We start from the raw sequence: 20,227 nt of genomic DNA, 5'->3' as shown, positions 1-20,227 counted from the left end.
TTTTTGTAGCATGGTAACCATCAGATCGCATAGAGTAGGCCTCCTCTGAATTCCATCCGCCAGTCAGTGCCGACTGGCGACTACGTGGAGGAGAGCCTTCTCAGTTGCAGCTCCGACGCTTTGGAACGATCTCCCCGTGGAGATTCGTACCCTCACCACCGTCCAGACCTTCCGCACAGCCCTCAAGATCTGGCTATCCCGTCAGGCCTGGGGATAAGATCCGAACCTTGCCCCACCCGAATGCTGAATGAATGTTGTGTTTTATCTGTCTATTTTTTTATTCACATTTTTTTTTCTTTCTTGTGTTTTGTCCTGCACTCCCTTCCCATTGATTGTAAGCCGCCCTGAGTCCCCTCAGGGAAAAGGGCGGCCTATAAGTGTCAATAAACTAAACTAAACTAAACTAAACTAAACTTTGTTGCAATATTTCAGGTTTGGTTTTACTAGGGTTTTATAAAGCAGTACTAATACTTCACATGATCTTGATTCTATGCCTCTGTTTATACAACCCAGAATTGCATTAGCTTTTTGGGCTGCTGCAAGTGATCATCCACTATAGACTCCTATAAAAGACTGCAGTCATTTTACCTTCCATTTTCCCCCAAATTAAAGAAATGCTTTTGGGAGTATTTCAAGGGTTGAAAAACAAAACTGAGAGGAGCACATGCATCTCATAACCTACTGTTCTACTTTCTAGCAAATCTTTCTGGTTCTTTCTTCTTCTATATATCAGTAACATTTCTTGTGACTGACTCTAAACAGTTCAAAGGCCACACTTCTGATTGGAATTTCTGTTGTAAGTCTTTGCAGTTGTAAGTCAAGGTCCCAGTGACTGGATCTGATCTTCCTGCCATTTTTATGAAGGTTGTTAAGTGAAACACATAGTTGTTAAGCAAATACTTTTTTTGAGTAGGCCTTTTTGCTGGAAAAACCCCCATCATGAATCAGAGTCATATTATTACAGGACTCTACAACCAGTTGTAAACGCAAGCTGGTACCAAACAGCCGAAATGTGGCCAAATGACTGTGAGAGAAGTGGTTAATAGTACTACAACAATAGTACAGCCAAAAGCATCCTTTCCAAAGGAACTTGTAACTTCGAACAATTGTTAAGTCTTATGCCAAGGACCACCTTTAAAGAAGCAGTGGCCCTTAACGCATTGAAGTTACCTTCCACAGAGGTTTATTTCTCAACTATGCCATTTGCTTAGCCAAAGGAGGCAACAGTTTTCATGATTCAGAGTGGTAGAAATAGAGGCAAGTTATCTGCAGCTTAATGGTATCCTCTGGTTGTGTCAATCAATGGAGCCCAGGATATACGGCTTCTCTATTGTAGTGCCTACTATATGGAAAAACATTTCCTTCAAGAATCAGGCAGATCTAATTCTGTTGGCCTTAAAGACCTCTGCTATTTCATTTACACAATAAATAAATAAATGAATATTTTATTTATTTGTACTGTATTACTGTTGATCTTAAATGGCTGCCGGCTACCCAGACTCATGTGATGAGATGTGTGGTATGTGTCTTCTAAATAAATAAAATAAATAAGAAGGTGAAAAATTATAAGCAACGGAACAAGTTCAGTTTTGAGCTCCAAATAGGCCATGCAACTCTATGGATGCAGCTGAATGAATTAAAATGATTTTTACTCTAGCCAATTGAATTGAAAAAAGAAGGATGTAGTGGCCAGAACACCAGCTCCAGAACTACATGTTAAACAATGAACAGATGGAACACATTTGTTTGTTTCTAGATGCTACTAGCCATAGTAATTTGAACTGTTTAAATTCCCAGAACAGGTCTGAATCACAGTAAGCATAAGAGCACCAGTATGGAACTACAGCTGTATTATGTTTCAAGTTTCATGTATAATAAAGTCACTGAAAAAGGCCTTCAATTTCAAAAGATTTCCATTGGCTAAAAGCTCAGAAGTCAAAGCCATTGCTAGTACTGACAGGATCAATACACTACAAAAATATGATGAAGGAATAATGTAAAATGACATGTCACATATCTTAGCTATCACTCCTTATAGAATTTTGTGAAAAAAGAAAAACGTGGATTCTTTTGTGAAAAAAGAAACAAAAATGAACTAAAGATTTATAGATTTCATGATTAGAAGATTAGAAAGGGAAGATAATGGAAAGAAGGAAACTTTGATATAACTTTAGAAAGAAAGGGCAAAAATATAAATGAACTTAAGTAATAAGTTAGTGGTAAATAAATTTTATTGTATTTTTTCTTTTTCCTTCTTATGTATATTTACATCTTATTTTATATTTTTTACATTTTATTTTTTTCTATCTCATCTCTTTAACTCAAAATTTGTGTTGTTTTTACTCTATGAAAAAACTTTAATTTTGTGTGTATATGTATGAAGATCTTATCCATAATCTGAAAAACTATACCACAGCTATGTTCTCTACTATCAGCCTAGCCAAGGTGGGGTAATATAGTTTACCAGTGATGTAATGAATTAAATTATGAGTCATACATTGCAACTTAATAGTCTTGTTCTGAAGAAGAAAAGCTGAAGCCAGATGTAAAAATTAAGAAGACTAAATGACTGCAGCAATAAGAAAAAAATGTGGGACTTTGATGCAGATACCCAAGATATCAAGCAGATGGAAAATATAGAGATTGATCTGTAACTGAGAAAGGTAAAGGACCAGCCTAAACCTATTGTTGAGATACAGTATGTGGATTCCACAATAGTTGATATGGACAACAACTATCAGTATACATTTTGTAAAGATCGGACAGACACTTGTGAGTGAATAGCTCCAGAATGCAAGAATTGTATTTATTTCTTCAATTAACCATTTATATAATATGGTATAATATCTATATCCATCCATGGACAGGGACAGTTTAAATACTGGTAATTATGAAATATGGATTATCACCTTTTCTCCATAGACCAGAGGTGTCAAACTCAGGGCCTGGGAGCAGAATATGGCCGATGGGGTGCTTAGATGGGGCCCACAGGGCCACCCAGGAAACAGTGAAAGACTGTGCCTCTGCCAATGAAAATGGAGCTCAGTTGAGCTGCATGCAGCCCTCTCAAACTCTGTTTTCACTGGCAGAGGTTTTGCAAGAGGCTGTCACAGCTAAAAATGGAGCTTGGGAGCCCATTTTCTCTGGCAGAGAGCTCAGCCCCCATAGGTGACCCCGACACAAGTGACATCAAGTTGGCCATGCCCACCCTGCCCATGCCCCTCCTGAGGTCATCACAATGCTGATGTGCCCTCAATGAAATCGAGTTTGACACTCCTGCTATGAATTTAGCCCAGAAAGTTTAGCGGCTGTAGTTTGGGACAAGTTTACTAAGTAGAGAAAAGTGACTATGTATTGTTGAAACAAATGCATTAGCTATGAAATAGCTACTGACCAGGGAGAGGTTTACACAACTTGTGATACACAAACTCCTAATCAACTTGATATCAAGATGCTTGCTGAATTAACATATCACTTATGTGTTCCAAGACTGGCCGAGTGAGTCATTTACTTTTTATGCATGAGTTGGTCTTTTATACAGTGACACCACTCTTTGGAGTATTTTCCTGGGGCATCTACTAATTACATCTATTAGGTATCCTATGGCAAGATTCCGTTAAATGAACTTCATGGACTATTAAAATCAATCCTTTCCCCTCTAACCTTATCTTTTTAAATAGCATGTTTTATCATATTTTAATTTAATTTTAATACTCTTAATATTTTTATATGTCAGATGAAACTGCAGAGTTTTATATCATTTAGCACAATGTATATTTTTAATATTTATTTCCAAATATCATTATTGTGGCTAGGTGGAAGCAGGAATGAAAATAATAAAGAACATGAGGTGGTAGATTTTTGTGTGTATATATTATCCCTATATTAGATCTTTATAAAAAGGGGTGCACAATCTAAATAATATTACAATAGTTTCAACATAATCTATTCTACATTGTGTTCTTCCATTCATCCTATATTTTGTACTATGGAATACAAGAAGAAAAACATCAGGAATACATTGCAATTATGTATTTTAAAGAGGCAAGAAAGCAGAAAATAAATTGAAGGTAGAGTTTGTTTTGGGAATTCAAGGTAAAAGCCAAACTGGACCTTCTTCAACCAGTCAAATCTTCTCTTGTCCTGCAAATCCAATGCTCCCTACAATTTACCTAAATATTCGATTTGGCACTACTAATGAATTTTCAGAATGATGCAAAAAGAAAGAGTAAAGGTACCATTGTATGTCTCAATCAGTATTAAAATGTTAGCAAAAAGAAATATTTGATGTCTTGAGGGTAGAAAATAATAGGCTGATAGAAGGAGACAGTGGATGTATTTCTGATGTAAAATTACAGAGATCTTTTGGAAGAGTCAAGTGTTTTTCTTACACTTTACAGCAAGGATATAAAATTTGATATTCCTTCTTTTTTAAATATTAAAAACAAAATTAAATTAGTAAATCCTCAACTGCAATTGAGCCTGGCAATTATAGTTGTAAGTTGTGATGGTTGTAAATCAGGTCATAGTATGAATGACCTTGTTATAACTTTTTGTGGTAGTCATTAAGTGACCATCATGGTCATTAAACAAGGGTTGTGCTCATTAAGTGAACCCACTGTATGATGTCTTTCACTGGAAGCTGAAGTAAAGGCTGGTTTTCAGCTACAATCCCAGTCATCTGAGTAGAGGATACTGCAAATGGCTGTATAGGTGGGCTGGTTACCGAGTGACCAAAACACAGTCACATGACTGCATTGGGGGCCAACTATAGGAACGTTGGAACCGGGTAATATTTTATGGGATCCTCAGAACTTTGAATGGTTGCTAAGTGATAAATTTAAATCAAGGACTACCGGTAATCAGTTTTGCTGCTTTGTAAAAATTGTACAAAAACAAAGTTTTAACAGTTTAATTAAACAGCTTCAGAAAAAGATTAATGTATTACATTAACTCACCCGTATCAGTAGAATACACCCGAAAACTTTTATCCCAAAATCCGCAGACTAGGATGTAGCGATTATCTGAAGTGATAACAAAGCACTGGGAATGGACTTGAATACTTTGGTCCAGAAGATCTGTGATTTGCCTTCTGTGCATACCTGTATTGCTAGCTAAAAAAGGAGAAAATGAAAAGGCAAGAGAGAAATAATAGTTTACTCCAATTGAAAAATAAGTCTTAAGTTCTTGCCAAACAATCTTAAATCAATAAGAGTATGATTCTTGGGACATCTTATTTCCATTTCTTTTTCCCAATTTTAATACAGGGTGCTCAGATTATTTCAAGAAATAAATCTTATAAGGCTCTGACTATCTCTCTCAAAAATAGGGATATGATAAAATTCATTTTTAGTGCAAGTTCAGCTTACAAAACAAATTAGATAGACTACAATTTTAGTATGTATAAATTAATAAAACTTAAGCTTGACAAATTATAGGTAGCCTTCAAGGTATGAAAGACTATTTAAAGACCATTTGAAGTTACAAATGCATCACCAAAATGTACTTACAACATCTTGTACTTTGAATGTGATCACTCCCTCCTTTCACCCATGCACTCGCTAATTGAATGTGTGGCGCGTTAAATGCACATGAATTATCTCGGGGTAGGGAAAGTCATGGGGGGGGGGTAGTGATGGAACAGGGCACCTGCTTCATATCACTTAAGACCTCCCCTGATGCATAGATACCTCATTCTCCCTCTCCTGTAATCTCCACAATTGCTGCCCCCCATCCTGCCATGCTTTCTGATGAAGCTCTGTCTCCTCTCCATCATATTTCTTTCCCTGCTCTTCTTTGCCATGTGCACCATTCCGGGCCTCCTTTCTTACCGCCAAACTGCTTGTGGGAGTCTTGAGCAATGAAAAAGGAGGTGCGGAGAGCCACACATGCCCTTCTGGGTTTCCTTTCCCTCTGCTGAACTGCTTGAGGAAGGATTTTGCTATGAAAAAGGAGGTGCAGAGGCCCACTCACGCATCTCCAGGCCTCCTTTCTCACTGCCGAAGTGCTTGGGGATTGCATCCCTGACAGCCATTTACAAAAAGCCTTTGCCAATAGGAACATAGCTTCGCTGGTGCCAACAAAGGCTTTTTGCAAAGGGTTGCCAAAGTCTACAGGGATGTAATCTTCCTGTAGGTTTCAGCAAGGAAATGGCAAACAGAGGAAAGACCTGAAGGACCAAAGCCTTCCCTCCATTTTCAAACATCTAGGACTTAATTCACAGATAATAGAGGCCGAAAGTGTGATTTCACATGAGATCATTAGCATGAGATCTCGCGCTACTGATCTCACGGTACTTTAGACCTCTGTTCTCTACAAATGCACCGAAAGCCTGAAGCAACAAAGTAGGCAAAGAAACCCTGACGGAGAGGAAATCTTAGCAAAATAAGTGAGTCTCCACAAGCAGATTGCCTGTGAAGACCTGGTGTGTGTGTGTGTGTGTGTGTGTGTGCGAATAGGCAGGACAAATGTTGCATACCCTCTACGGTAGTTTGTAAGAGTGAACAACTGCCGTGGTGCTGCAATATTCATAATTTTGGGACTTGCTCATAAACGTTAGGGGGCATTTATTGTGTAACTTCGAACATTTGCTAAGGGAACACTTGTAACCTGGGCATTACCTGTATTTGTAAGGATGTAAGGATTTTACAAATTGCTGTACTTGTCTGTTAGAACTTTTCAAAGATAAAGGGTTTTTTCATGATTATACTTGTATGTATTTGCCTTGGAATTGTTTGCAGAAATACTAGTACAAGAAATGTCTTTAAAAAGCAGATTCAATACTGTAAAGTTCCTTTGTATTCTACTGTACTGTGTTTGTTTGCAAATGTTTTGTGATTGCTTTCAGCAAGTTACTTTGCATTCCACTTACTGTGTTAGTTTGTGTGTGCTTTGAGATCACCTGTTTTTGTTTTTAATTAAAAGGCAGCTTCTACGCACTGCTCTCAATTCCGGCAGTCTACCTGATCTACCGAAATATGGGGTGGAGCATATTGCTTCCGCTTGTGGAGATTATTTAATGACCCGAAAACAGCAAGCCCAATTTTCTTTCACTTAGTAACTTGATTGATTTGCTTAACAATTGTGGTAAAAAATGACATAAAAATGAGTCCAATTCATTTTGTGACCATTTTCATTTACGACCCTAAAGAATTAGGGTTATACCTTGAGGACTACCTGTTATATAACCCTTAATGATTTAATTCATTATACAGATTGCAGATCACTAGGAGCTTTATTTGAAGAGGGAAACCTTTGGTCTATGTACTGCAGCAACACTGCATATATAAAATAATTGTAAGATATATTAAACACAGTATCGATAAATATAATAAATAATAGTATGGAAATTAGGTACAGTAGTGATTTAAAGGATAACTTCAGATGAGATTTCATCTATATTTTATTTATTAGGTGAACCCTGGCATTTTCAGGAAAAGCATCATAAATTGTTATGTGACTGCCATATACTGCATGCGACTGAAAATGTGGGCTAGTTGCTGACTGTCTGAAACGTGATCACATGACCAGAAAGGGCACTGGCCATCAGAACTGGGTCTTAAGTATGTTTGGGGCGGGGCCCGTATTACGAACAGTCACTAAGTGACCAGTCATAAGTTGAGAACTGCTTGTTTTTCAAAATAGTATTGCAGATCATTTGCAGTAATTTACAATATTAATAAGCATCCTAAAACAAGCTGCTTAAGTATTAACTCCAGATATAATTTCTAGCTATAACTTTAATGTTATCAATAGTTACACATGCAACAGTTCTTAACATGTTGAGGGTAATATCTTTTTCAGACTGCACCTAGATTTAATATATTTATCTACTAAGTGTCATTTATTCAATAGGTACTAATACGAATAACACTAACTTTGCATTTCATGATTCCCTCCCTCTATCAAAGGGAGATAATCTTAGCATCCAATCTATCAGTTGCATGCTAAATATTAATGTGGGATAAACTTAAAAGAAAAAGGCATAAGTGTGTTATTGTACTACTTTCCCAAAGTAAAATTACAGCCTGTATTTTGCTCACTGCAAGAATAAATCTTGCAGACATCCATGATAAGGGCTGAATAGAATAAGTTCTATACTTTAAACATTGAATATATAATGTTTCACAGTTCATCTGATACATATCTACTGATGCTTCCCAAGGGTTGTGATAAATACATTACAGAATATATTATATGAAATTTACTGATGCCTAAAAATAAAGGTTCACAAATCATCTAGTGAATTTTTTTCTTTGTGATTTAAGCAACAGCACTATATTACAATATTTGTGAATCAAGTTTATTATAAAATTTAATGTAGCTGAGAAACCATCTTCCTGCTTCCCTGGTTCTGATCCTGAAGTCAACCATAATTTAGTAAAAAAAAAAATACTAATATCCTAACCTCAAAATGACTGAGCCATTTATTTCAACTCTGGAACTGCTCTGCAATTACACATTAATTCCATCAGCCTGAACAGCAGGCCTGTGGAAAAAAGGATTGATCTCCTGTAATTATAAAATTCTGGCACCAGAGTTTTATTTTTCACAACACAGTGCCACTAAGAACCCTACTGTTATTATGAAAATTTCCTCAGCAAAGAGCTCCATCACATTACTGGTGCACCAATTCATCATAACATGCTCATCAACAAGTCTGAGTGATGAAAAGGCCCAATATTATCCTGACAGTACTTCATGCGCATTCTCAATCACACATTATTACGGCATCCATATTAATTTTCATTGACACACGTCCTAGGCCTGTTCAAATTAGGCAAACCAATGAGGGGGAGTTGATGAAATACCAGCATAGCCACAGCTCATTGCATTCCAATTTGCATGCAAATGGTTTATCAGGAAAATTCCATTCCCAGCAACCAGCAAGTGAAAAACAACCGTAATCTACACTTCAGGGCCACCATACAGAGCTTAATGAATCGCAAAGAGAGAAGGAAGTGACAGACCTATGAGAGGATCGATTTCCACTGGCAGCTGGTATGGCTGGTCTTGTACAGCACCTTGATGAGCTAAAAGAATGAGAAAAGGCTTAGAGATAGTGCTATTTTAGGTAATGAAGAATTATTGATACTGTCTTTTTAAGAATTGGATTTTCTCCCATTTAATAAATTATATCAGCCAAAATTTCAAGTTTTTTTTAAAAAGGTTTGTTTATACACTTATTTTATTCTATTTCTGTTATCAGTGTATGCCATCACCAGAGATTTGGGCCATAAACTATAGCAGATGGTTAACCAGCAGCTTCCCATATTGCAAAAAAGAAAACAAATGGTAAAGAATGCTGAAAACAAAATGTGACAGCCACTTGCTATCGTGGATCTCATCTCCTTTCTTTAAGGGAACAAAAAAAAACCCCTTTGAATGGGATAACACAAATGTAATATTCATAAAAAATAACAGTTTTATATAAAAAGGAGATTTTTAGGTCATATAAATACAAAGGGGTATATTATCATTTAAAAGTGGTGTAAACAGAGAAAAATCTCATTTGTAACTTAGTTTTGTTTAATAAAAATGTATGAACAATTTTTGTATTCAAAACATTTTTTTTCTAAAGCTAAAATGCAAAATAATTATTTCCAGAATATTTTTCTCAAAATATCAATGAAACTTTGCAATAATGGAAACTAGCATAAGAAAAATCATACGCCCAATATCCCACCTTTTCACAGGCAAATTGCAAAGCATATGCTTATCATAAAATTAGCTTTGTTGGAATGATTACTTAGTTCATGTGGAATTTAGAAGTCTATGATTCACTAAAATCATAATAAGCACTATAAGTTTTTTCTCTATAAGGATAGATGTTCGACTGTACTCAGCAGTGAAATACTGTTAATTCAACAGAATGAAAGTATACAATTTTACTTACCTGAGTCAAGTGATATATGAGTATTTCCATATTTTTCATTTTTTTTAAAAAAATGGCAATAGGAATTATACAATAAAATAATAAACAATATTTTAAACAAGAATAAAAAGGCTAAGAGACCAGGAAGACATTGAAATGTAGCAGTAGTAGTAATAAAAGAGTGGACATTGAGTTTTTTCATAGAAATTTGATGAATTTCAGAAGTCAAAAGCAGCAAGGAAAAGATGGGGACAAAGGATTTGATAGGAGGGATGCTTTCGTGAAGCACAAAAGGGTTAATAGGGAAATGGGAATAATTGAGAACAGAAATATTGGATGCATTTACTATTTACCGGTACTATTTGGCTCAAATGTAAAAGCAATCACAAAAGATAAGCTGTTTTTCTCCAATATCCTGCCAACTGACAAACAGACATTATCCACTCCCTGACAGTTCAGACTAAATTTGGAGTAAAGTTGTTCACTTATCAGGAATAGCATTTCAACCAATTTACCAACTAATACATGAACATTTGTATTCAATTACAATTATTCCTAGACTGGTAGAAAACCTTGATGTAAAAAGCAGATAGACAAAGGACATTTGGAAATTTACAGAGGTCACATGTAATAGCCCTAAAATTATATAATTATATAATATATATAATTTGTTTCCACTACTCAAATTTAAACTGACACAGCAAACCAAGGATAATGCAAAGCTTCAAGATTTCACATTTCAACTCTGCCTACAGTTTTGTTTCCAGATTTTCTATCATCTTGCTAGAAATTGTAAAACATTGCTGATACTGCTCAGGTACTTAGTAACACTTGATGCAAAAGAATGAGGTTGGTATTCTTATAATGTATTATTACATATAATTTGCATAGTTTACTGCATGGCATTTCTGAAATGATTAAAAGTTCTATTGCACTAATATAACTATGCTTATACTTCTTAAATACTATGGAAAGTAGTAGCCCTTTTGCACCTTAATACCACACACCAATTTGCTAATTATGTAATCAATAATTCTATACTTACCAGGAAGATTGTGCCACTTATTTACAGCAAATATTCGGTTGACGGTGACAGTAATCACAGCAGAATTTGCAAAACCAGGCTGAGTGTTGGCTGCTACATGAGTTACAGGAGAGTTGGATGGAAATTTTAGGACCATGATGACATCCTGTTGAGCTTGGTCTGTGAACATCAATGGACTCTGGAGAAGGAGATACTGTTGAGTGGGGAAAACAAGATCCCAAACACAAGGGAAAAAGGGAAAGGCAAAGAAGATTGGAAAGATAAGAAAGTGCAGGAACGGTGAAGACCCCGTTAAAAGAAGCAAGAAGCATCAGCAGCTGCAAATGAATACTAATGCAATAATTTTTCACAGGCTATGAAAACTATATTTTAATGAATACTTTGATTTCACATTAAAAATTAAATGAAGAGGAAAAAAATCTAAATCCAGTAAGTCATCATTAAAACTTTTTCAAGTATCTGGGTATTAAAATTGCTACCATTTTTGATTACCAGATTCAGATGAAGAAAAGAAAGCCCCAATAAAAAGAGAAATAAAATCATGAAAATTTGTTCTCCAAAAAATTGTAAAACAGCTGTCATTTTTTCCATGATCACATATCTGCCCCAGGAAAAGACACAGCCTTTTTAAAAAAGTAGCAAATGAAGGGTCTTTTTCAAATTGAACTTTAAGTATTATTGTATACAGCAGGGGTGTCAAACTGGTGGCTTATGGGACAGATGCATCATGCACATGCCACGCTGACTCTGGCTCTGCAAAGGCAAAAAATGTTGTGATATGTCACATGACACCATGTGGCACGATTGAATTTGACACTCGTGATACACTGCTTGATAATCTTGACATTAATGTAGGAATATTAATTCAAATTAATTATAGAATATAGGTTTTTACAGCTGTTATATTTTCATAAAATGAATATGTGCTGATGTTTCCTTAGACTTATCATTAGCCTCTTCAGAGCAGAACAATGTTATATGATAAAAAATAAGGATGTCACATCTGAAGTCAAATTCTATTTTAGAATTTGTTCTAATGAAGCCGTGTAGTAGCTGATATTCAACTGAATCAACACCTATTCATTATCGCACCCAACTTTTCCAGGAAATCATTTCACTAGTCAATCCATATTAATTTAATTATTAACTAATAGATTCTACAATTAAGCATGTATTTTTGGGCTGTTTTCTGTTTAGTTACATTACAGATACCCTGACTTCATTCAAAGTTTTCCTTCAATATCTGCTTCATTCATGATACAAGTCTAAGAAGTAGATTTTAAATAAGTATAGATGTAAATTTTAAAGAATAGGAAAAAAGTACAGATATAAATTTTAAAGAAGAGTAAACTAAAGCAAGTTCAATGTTATTAACATGATGTATTCAGTAATATTTCCAAATGAAGAATTTTAATTTGGAAATATTATTAATTAATCAAAATATTTTCTGCAGCTATTCTATCTTTTCCTCCACTATTGATTTGTTTCTGATAAAATAACAACAACAACAACAACAATATAAAGCAGGGTTCTCGTGCTGGTTGGGAAATTCTGGGAGTTGAAATCCACAAGTTTAAAGTTGCCAGGTTTGGAGAACGCTTGGATGAGGTGGGGGAAATCAGGAAATGTTGCAAATAAAAAAGGATGTAATATTGTCAAACTCCATAATGTTAGCAAGTTCAGGAAACACTGGATTTCTGGAAATATTATTATTATTATCATCATCAAGGTAATACAATAAAGCTCCAAAACCAATTGAAATAATTATTTCACACAATTTATACCTAATGTAATTAAGGCAGAGTTAAGGAGTCTCTTTCTCACATTTCCCGCTCCCTTCGATTCAGGACTCTTATCTGTAATGCGCCAACCCTATTTCTTCCCTTATCTCTCTTACTCCATGTTCTCAAGGTCCAATAAGACATTCCATCACAAAGATGAAACTCTTATGCTCCAATTTCGCAACAACCACATAATATCTCTAACTATGATTCATTTAAGTATCTTATAGATTTCAAGAGGTTAACTTAATCTGGATATAACCCAATTAACGATCAAATTTAATTCCAAGTTTTATAAATACTTTTTTAAGAATTAAATTTCTAGCAATTCCTTGGTTGCTACAACACTTTTTACTAACCTTTGTCTTCCTGGAAAGCTAGAATTCAGTAAAGCTCTTCTAGGAGAACCTTGTGGCTATGGAGCTACTTAGACTTAGAACTCTAACTTGGCAGCAGGCAGGTTGACACAGTTTCCGCAGAGCAAACTAGGTTTCCAGCATGACAAAGTATAAATAGGGAAACATTCATGCCAACAGACTACCTATTTAATATCACTTGCCTAATACATTGCAGATGTTTTAATTTTAATGTTTTCACTTTGCAATTTTGTATCCTGCCTTCATAACTCTATTTGATAATAGAAGTTTCATTTGTTAAGAGGTTGACTTTCTTTGCTATGTATTGTCTGTCGAACCCTAACATCTATAGAAGAGTCATTAAAAATGACTCAAAATATTAGGAATACTAATTTGGTGTACACATATATACACATCCTTTAAATATTACATCAGATTATATACACTTATTTGATGAAGCTATAAAATAACTGATGTCAAAGGAATTATCAAAATGCAGTCTTTACTCTCATCATTGTTATAACATTTTGGAAGTAGGAATTACAGCCCTATTCTAAGAAAGTGCTGTTAGCTTATATTATCAAAATTCATGCTTTCGCATATTTTCTAAAACTGTTTGAGATAACTAATATGTAACAGCTGAACAAATAAAATAACTGATTGTTAGTGAGTATGGTATTAATGTACACTCTGCTGAATAAAGTTATTATTTATATATTTATTACTAATATTATGTGAGAATAATCCTGAAATACTAAGTTTGAATACAGGGACAATGGTTTTTGCCTAGTTATCCTTAGTTGTATATGTACATTTAGTTATAGATAACAAATAAATAATGCATTTTTATATCACTCCTTTGAAGAAAAGACATTAAGAGTACTTAGAAAAACATATTGCACTATGAATTCCTATTTGTAATCTTTGCATGAAGGTGTAAATAAAAACAACTAATAAGCTACCCAGACACACTTTTGAGCAAGTGGCTAAAAGCCAATCAATATTATGAGTTAATCCTCCCTGGATGCTCATTCAATTAAAGGTGTCAGTAATGCCTCATCTGATGTGGCCTCAATTAAATTCAGCTATCTGATGGTGTGAAAACACAAGGGGATACAGCAACAGCAGCCAAACCAGACAAATAGGCAGCCTCCTTGTGATTGCTAATTACTACACCTGGTGCATATTATGGCCTGTGCATTTAACACAGCCCATGGTGCCTTTAATGGCTTCTCCACACAGAACCCAGAGAAATTAGTGGAACTTTTAGCAATTAAACCAATCATTACAATGGTAGAACTTTGATTTGGTGTTAATATAGCATGGAATGAAAACATTTTTTGTCATTCTCATCTTAACCCCCCCCCCCCCAAATTAAAACACAAGAATAAAAATGTGAACTTTAAAACTACTCTCAGAAGTTATTGTTTCTACAACATTTGCAGAGATGCGAGAGTCAGTTGCATGTTTGTCTCTGTGGCAGCTCTCTGAAATGCTAAAACGGTATATTTTTTGCATATAATATAGACATACACACATGTATGTGATCTATTTCTTTAAATGGTAGGAATTGCCTGAATTGAATTCTTGATTTTCAACCAAATAGCTATAGTGTTATCTGATGTTAAATGACAATGATCTAAATCCACCCACTAATTTCAAAATGCTTACACAAACTTAATATCATTTTTAATGAAATTTGGTAAAAGCAGTATTGATAAGATTTATATTTTGCTTTTATTTTTGTTTTCACTTCAAAAGACATCATTAATTTCTTTCCATTTCTGTGTATCTCTCCACTCTTTTTTATTTCTAAATTGCAATTCTATGTGAAAAGGAATATCAAATACTAAGAACTGATTTAAATATCATCTGAATATTTTTGAACATATAAAATAGTTTTGTAAAATCATATTTTGTACACCTGTCCATGTACAAAAAGAGAACAATAAAGTGCACACTTGAGTTTACTAACTATGATTATGTTGTGTTGTCCCTGAAATTAAAATGGAGCATCATTATTTAAAAATTTCTATATTCATCTGATTAAACTTAAATAAGATCTCTAAAATAATGATGTGCTCCAGTGGAATTCTGATAAATTGTAATACATTATAATTTCAGTGGAAGAATGAATATTTTAAAATGTTACACTATGAAAATATAAGTTCTGGTATGCGTGCAAAAATGTTGTATTTTATACATTTGAAACAAAGAGAAGATTTGTGTATTTGAATTCAGAGTAGCCATTTTACCAAGGTATAAAATCTGGACCCAACTTACCAACTGCATAGCAGAACTTCTTGGAGGATGTGGTTCTATAAGCACTTGGGAAGGAGTCTGTCCAAAACTTCGGATCTGAGCTTCCACTGCCTGGAATAGACATCATCAATACATTCTTATGTGGAACATGATTAGATTTTATCATAAATTACATTTAAAAATATTCAGCGATAAGTCATGGCTCATTAGAAATTTGTCATACTGACAAACCTATAAATAGTTACAAAATAAATAAATTTTCCTGCTTTCTCTAGTAATAAAGAGACTAGAGATAAATATATTTTGTTTGGCAGCAACTTACTGTGTTATATGTTTATGTCTGAAAAGAACTACAAAATGTAATTTTAAAAAAAGGGTTGGAGAGGTATGAAAGACAAAATGAAATACTAGATTATTTATAGTTTTTAGTGAAAATAATGACAATGATTAAAATATTCCAAATGCAATATTACAAACAAGTTCTAGCTGAAATTTAGTGAAAATCTTGAACATTAATGAGCAACATGCATAAAAATGAGCATTCACACAAGCAGTACAATATATGTTGAAGGTACCGATTGACAGTGAAACTGAAAATAACTTTGAAAAAACATTCATTTGTCCATCATATATATTTAGGAAGTACATGTACAACTGAACTTGCATCTAAACTTGCATTTAGAGAAGGTTCTTCACCATCTTTTTGCTATTTCACCTGCCGTTTCTGAGATTTCTAGATGACGCTACCATCTCCACATTTTCAGAAGGCCATTTATATAGTTTATCAAAATGGGACACATATTGCAAGGCAAACTAAAGCTGTTGCAGTCTCAGGTGCATACTTGGGATACAGCTTTCTTGGTCACACTTCAGCGTTTAGTAAATGCAAACAAGTTACAATTTGGAATTTTACATTCAACAAAGAAAATGAACTAATCTAACAACAAGTTTTTACAAATTCTGTTCCTTGTTTATCAATTTTTTGAAGCCCCTACAATCACTGAAAACTAATGCAGAGAATTAAGGAATTGCTTTGAAGAATATGAACTATTTTGCAGGCAATGAGAAGAAACACCACCAAAACACAGAAGGCATATTGCTTTAGAACAAGGCAGAGATGGTAAAGTTATATGAAAGTTAACTTTTAAGTTTATAGAGGTTTTTTTTTTAATTGTGCCTTTGAATCAGTGTTGGCTTCCTAGGGCTGAAAATGAACAAATCTCTCTTTGAGATTGTAAAGATAACCCTGTCTGCATGAATACTTCTCTTAATAACAGAAAATAAATAACATAACAAGACAACACACTATAAACCAGTTAATTTTATAATCATTCAATTCCCTAACCATTTACCTGAAAATAAATTTTAGTGAACATAGTATCATTATCAAACCTTTATTATTGTCATAGATCAGCACAAGGAGGGGAGGGGGTAAAGTCAATGCAACTCATAGATGATATATCTAAAACAATTATGAAATGCTAAAAATATATAAACATATATTTTAAAACAGAAAAATTATATAAAAGCTGAAAAGGGGTAGTATTAAAGGTTAGCATGTGAAAGACACTATCAAATTTCAGAGCATTCTAGTATGGTGAATGGGAAGCTCATTAAGTCTAGTTTATGGTACAGGTCATCATCCAAAGAATTTTAAGCACTGCTGAGCAAAAACCTGGCAACATAGAATGTTGTAATAGGGCTGATATCTGAAAGCAGCAAAGAGGTGTAGAAGGGGTGTCTTGTATATTCTGGATATTTACACAATAACAGTGAGATGAGGCTAGTACAAATGTCTCTATTTAGCAGGCACTGAAGAAGCAGATGCTCTGTTGTTTTTGTATGTCCAAAGTTACAGGGCCATTGGCTCTTGGATAAGGTATCTATCTCTACCTACCATCCTATCCTCCTACCTCCCTGCCTGCCTACCTACTTTTATTTTGGTAAAAAATGGGTGAATATGTATATATGTTTGTAGGTATGTATGCAGCTATGTGTTTGTATGCAGGCATATAAAGAAAGTATATAAATAAAAATAAAAAATAGAAAAGCAAATTGAAAGAAAGAAAAAGAAAGGTTATAAAGAAGTAGCTTCCAAGCTTTTGGAAGTGATTATATTATATTATATAAGGCTTATATTATATAGCCAGTTTGGTCTAGTAGTTAAGGCAACAGGCTAGAAAGCAGTTCTAATCCCACTTAGCCATGAAAACCAACAGGGTGACTTGGGGTGACCTTGGGCCAATCACTCTCCTTCACATCAACTTACCTCACAGGATTGTGGAAGGTGTGTTGGATATGTTTATCACCTTGTGTTATTTATAAAATTATAAAGTTGTAATAAATAAATTAAATATTTTTTTCTATCTCTGTCCTAAATTACATCATAATTTCCTTCTTTCCATAAGTTACCCTTGCTAATATTCAAACACATAAACCACAAGTTCATTTTTTTTCTTTTTTTTCAGCAAAAAGTTCATAGGGGATTTCAGTCACTGCTAAATGTAATTTTTGATTTTTTTCAAATCAAAAAGGTTAATTTTGCCATATTTGTTAGATCTGTCATTTTCATCAACATTTCTAGTATTGACCGATGACCATAGCAACCATTCCATGTTAAAATGGCACTGAATAGTGGTTATGACCAGTCTTGGTGTTTCAGCATCCATACAGTCACATGATCTGACTGTTTGTCAAACTGTTAGTACTTACAAGCATGGCCAAGTGCCCCACAATCACATGATCACCATTTGCAATGTTCCCTGCTGACTTCCTCAGGAAATCAATAGCAAAACAGAGAGGGAAGGCTGGAAGTTGCTGAGGTGAGTCTCCCTCATCTGCACTGTCTCATCTAGCCCCTCTGTGCTTTGCACTATGCTGACCACTTGTGCATTCTCCCTGACCCTTGCCATGCCCCCTTCACATCCCCTTTACATCTTTCCCTGACAATAACCCTGACCCAATCCATCCCAACAAACAGTCTGAAATGCTTGGTTCTGGACAGTAAAGAATAGAGATTTGGCCAGATAGAAAATCAAAAGACTTTTTAGGAATCCTTACATTTAAATTCTTAGATCATTGGAAAGTAGGCACTTTTTATTTCAGTATCTAAATAATGCAACATTTGCTTAATATGAATGTATGGAACAAAAATAATATCTTTGTGCTATTTATCAATTCTGAAAATTAGAATCGTAAAATATTTGGGTTAATATTGCTTTCAGATGCTGTTTTCCTCCACCACTACTTACATATCCCAGAATATGCATATGTATGAAAACAAAGTGTATTCCAAAACATTAAGGTGAATGAAACCTGTATAACCTAGATTTTTTTAGAACTGTAACAATTCCTTTCACGTAAGAAAATTAATAAAACTTATTTTTGTTCAACCTAATTATGAAAATGACTCCTGCAGGCATAATTACGTTGCAACTGAGTTAAAACAGAGAAGTAATTATAGCCTGCAAAAACGATTTATTTCTCCCTCAGTGGAGAAGTTTTGCAACTTTCTCTAATCTGAGCCTGTACATTCCAGACATATTAAACTGAGGCCTAGTACAGCTCAATGCAATCTTCAAACCATGCAAACTGTCCATCTACCACATTGTAATCCCAGCTGCCAATCTGAAATAAACCAGTTAGGCAGAGCAGACATAACCTACAGAAACAAATGCCACTCAATAATGTTTAGAGGCACTGGGTTCATGGATAATTTCAAACAGTGTCTTTGTCTGGAACATTGATGTGCTCACTGAGAACACCTAAATCTCTGGCTACTGGAAACAAGCAGATAAAGCGGAATAAGAAAAATGAGCTTTGAAAATACTTCAAAGAGACAAAGAAAAAATGGCAAATGATTTCAAAGAAACTATAAGGAAGACTGGAGAGAATACATGCAATGCTGCAAATATTTGGGGTTGAAATAGATTTCCATATGAGATTAGGGACTATCACTTTGCATATATCATCATAATAAAACTATCATTCAGGATGCATATCAAAAGTCACAGTGCTGGATATGAGGCACTTAACTTACCCATATCAAGATTTCAAGTTAATTATTACTAGATGCTGTCAGTGGCAAAGGAATATCCTATAGAGATTGCCAATTTAAACACAAGTTAATTGTAATACATAATTCTATCCAGTGTATTGACTTTGGCATGATTAACTTCCTTATATTGTGTGAAATTTATTTTTCAACACGTTCGCGATGGATCAAACATACTCTTACATTTCCTCTATTAAATATTACATCCCTAAATAGTATGTTTGGATTCAATATATTTTTAAAAAACATTAAATAAGAAACTGGTACCATTTAATGGTATTTTACATGGAGGTTTTCAATTAAGTTTAGACTAATCCTTAACATTTATTTAGCTTTTCACACACAGTTCCTGTGCTGCACTGTGTCAAACAAACCATCTGGACAGCATACTTCTGGCTACAGCTTCTACCAAGATAATTTGCTTCCAAAAACCTTCTGAGCGGTGTCTATGTGGAGTCCTCATTTATTTAATTCACACTTTCAGAATAAATGTCTATGTTGAAACATTTTCTAATAATTATACTAATTTTCTAAGACATCTAGAAACACCTATTCATAAAAAGACCACTGCAAATAAGTTGAAAGTATTTAGCAGCTGTTGAACTATGCTGTAAATACAAATTGCATTTGACTTTGTGAACGATTCATTGGCTAAGTTATCTTCTTATGATTTAAAACTGAAATTTCCAGCTTCCACCAAGAATTTTAAAAAAGCATGAGATGTCATGAGATTTTTAAAGGACATTGGAGATCAGAGTTTAAATCCTGGCTACCTAACTTACCCATAAGGGTCCTTGGGAAAGTATCCCCGAATGCTTCACCTGCATATTACAAATATTAGAGTGATGCAAAGTA

The 20,227-nt window shown here is 34.4% G+C and overlaps 1 protein-coding gene across 1 annotated transcript in view; it reads right to left on the bottom strand.

Annotated features, from left to right (window-relative positions):
* The window catches only part of LRBA (LPS responsive beige-like anchor protein), a 383,648-nt gene that overhangs the window by 17,423 nt on the left and 345,998 nt on the right, over positions 1-20,227 (bottom strand). The window contains 4 exon segments of the mRNA XM_032223698.1: positions 4,959-5,114; positions 8,970-9,032; positions 10,920-11,112; positions 15,340-15,429. Coding sequence (XP_032079589.1) covers positions 4,959-5,114; positions 8,970-9,032; positions 10,920-11,112; positions 15,340-15,429 — 502 coding nt within the window.

The sequence above is a fragment of the Thamnophis elegans genome, chromosome 9 (genome assembly GCF_009769535.1).
Source record: "Thamnophis elegans isolate rThaEle1 chromosome 9, rThaEle1.pri, whole genome shotgun sequence".
NCBI lineage: Eukaryota > Metazoa > Chordata > Lepidosauria > Squamata > Colubridae > Thamnophis > Thamnophis elegans.
This window is presented reverse-complemented; position numbering and strand designations above follow the sequence as displayed.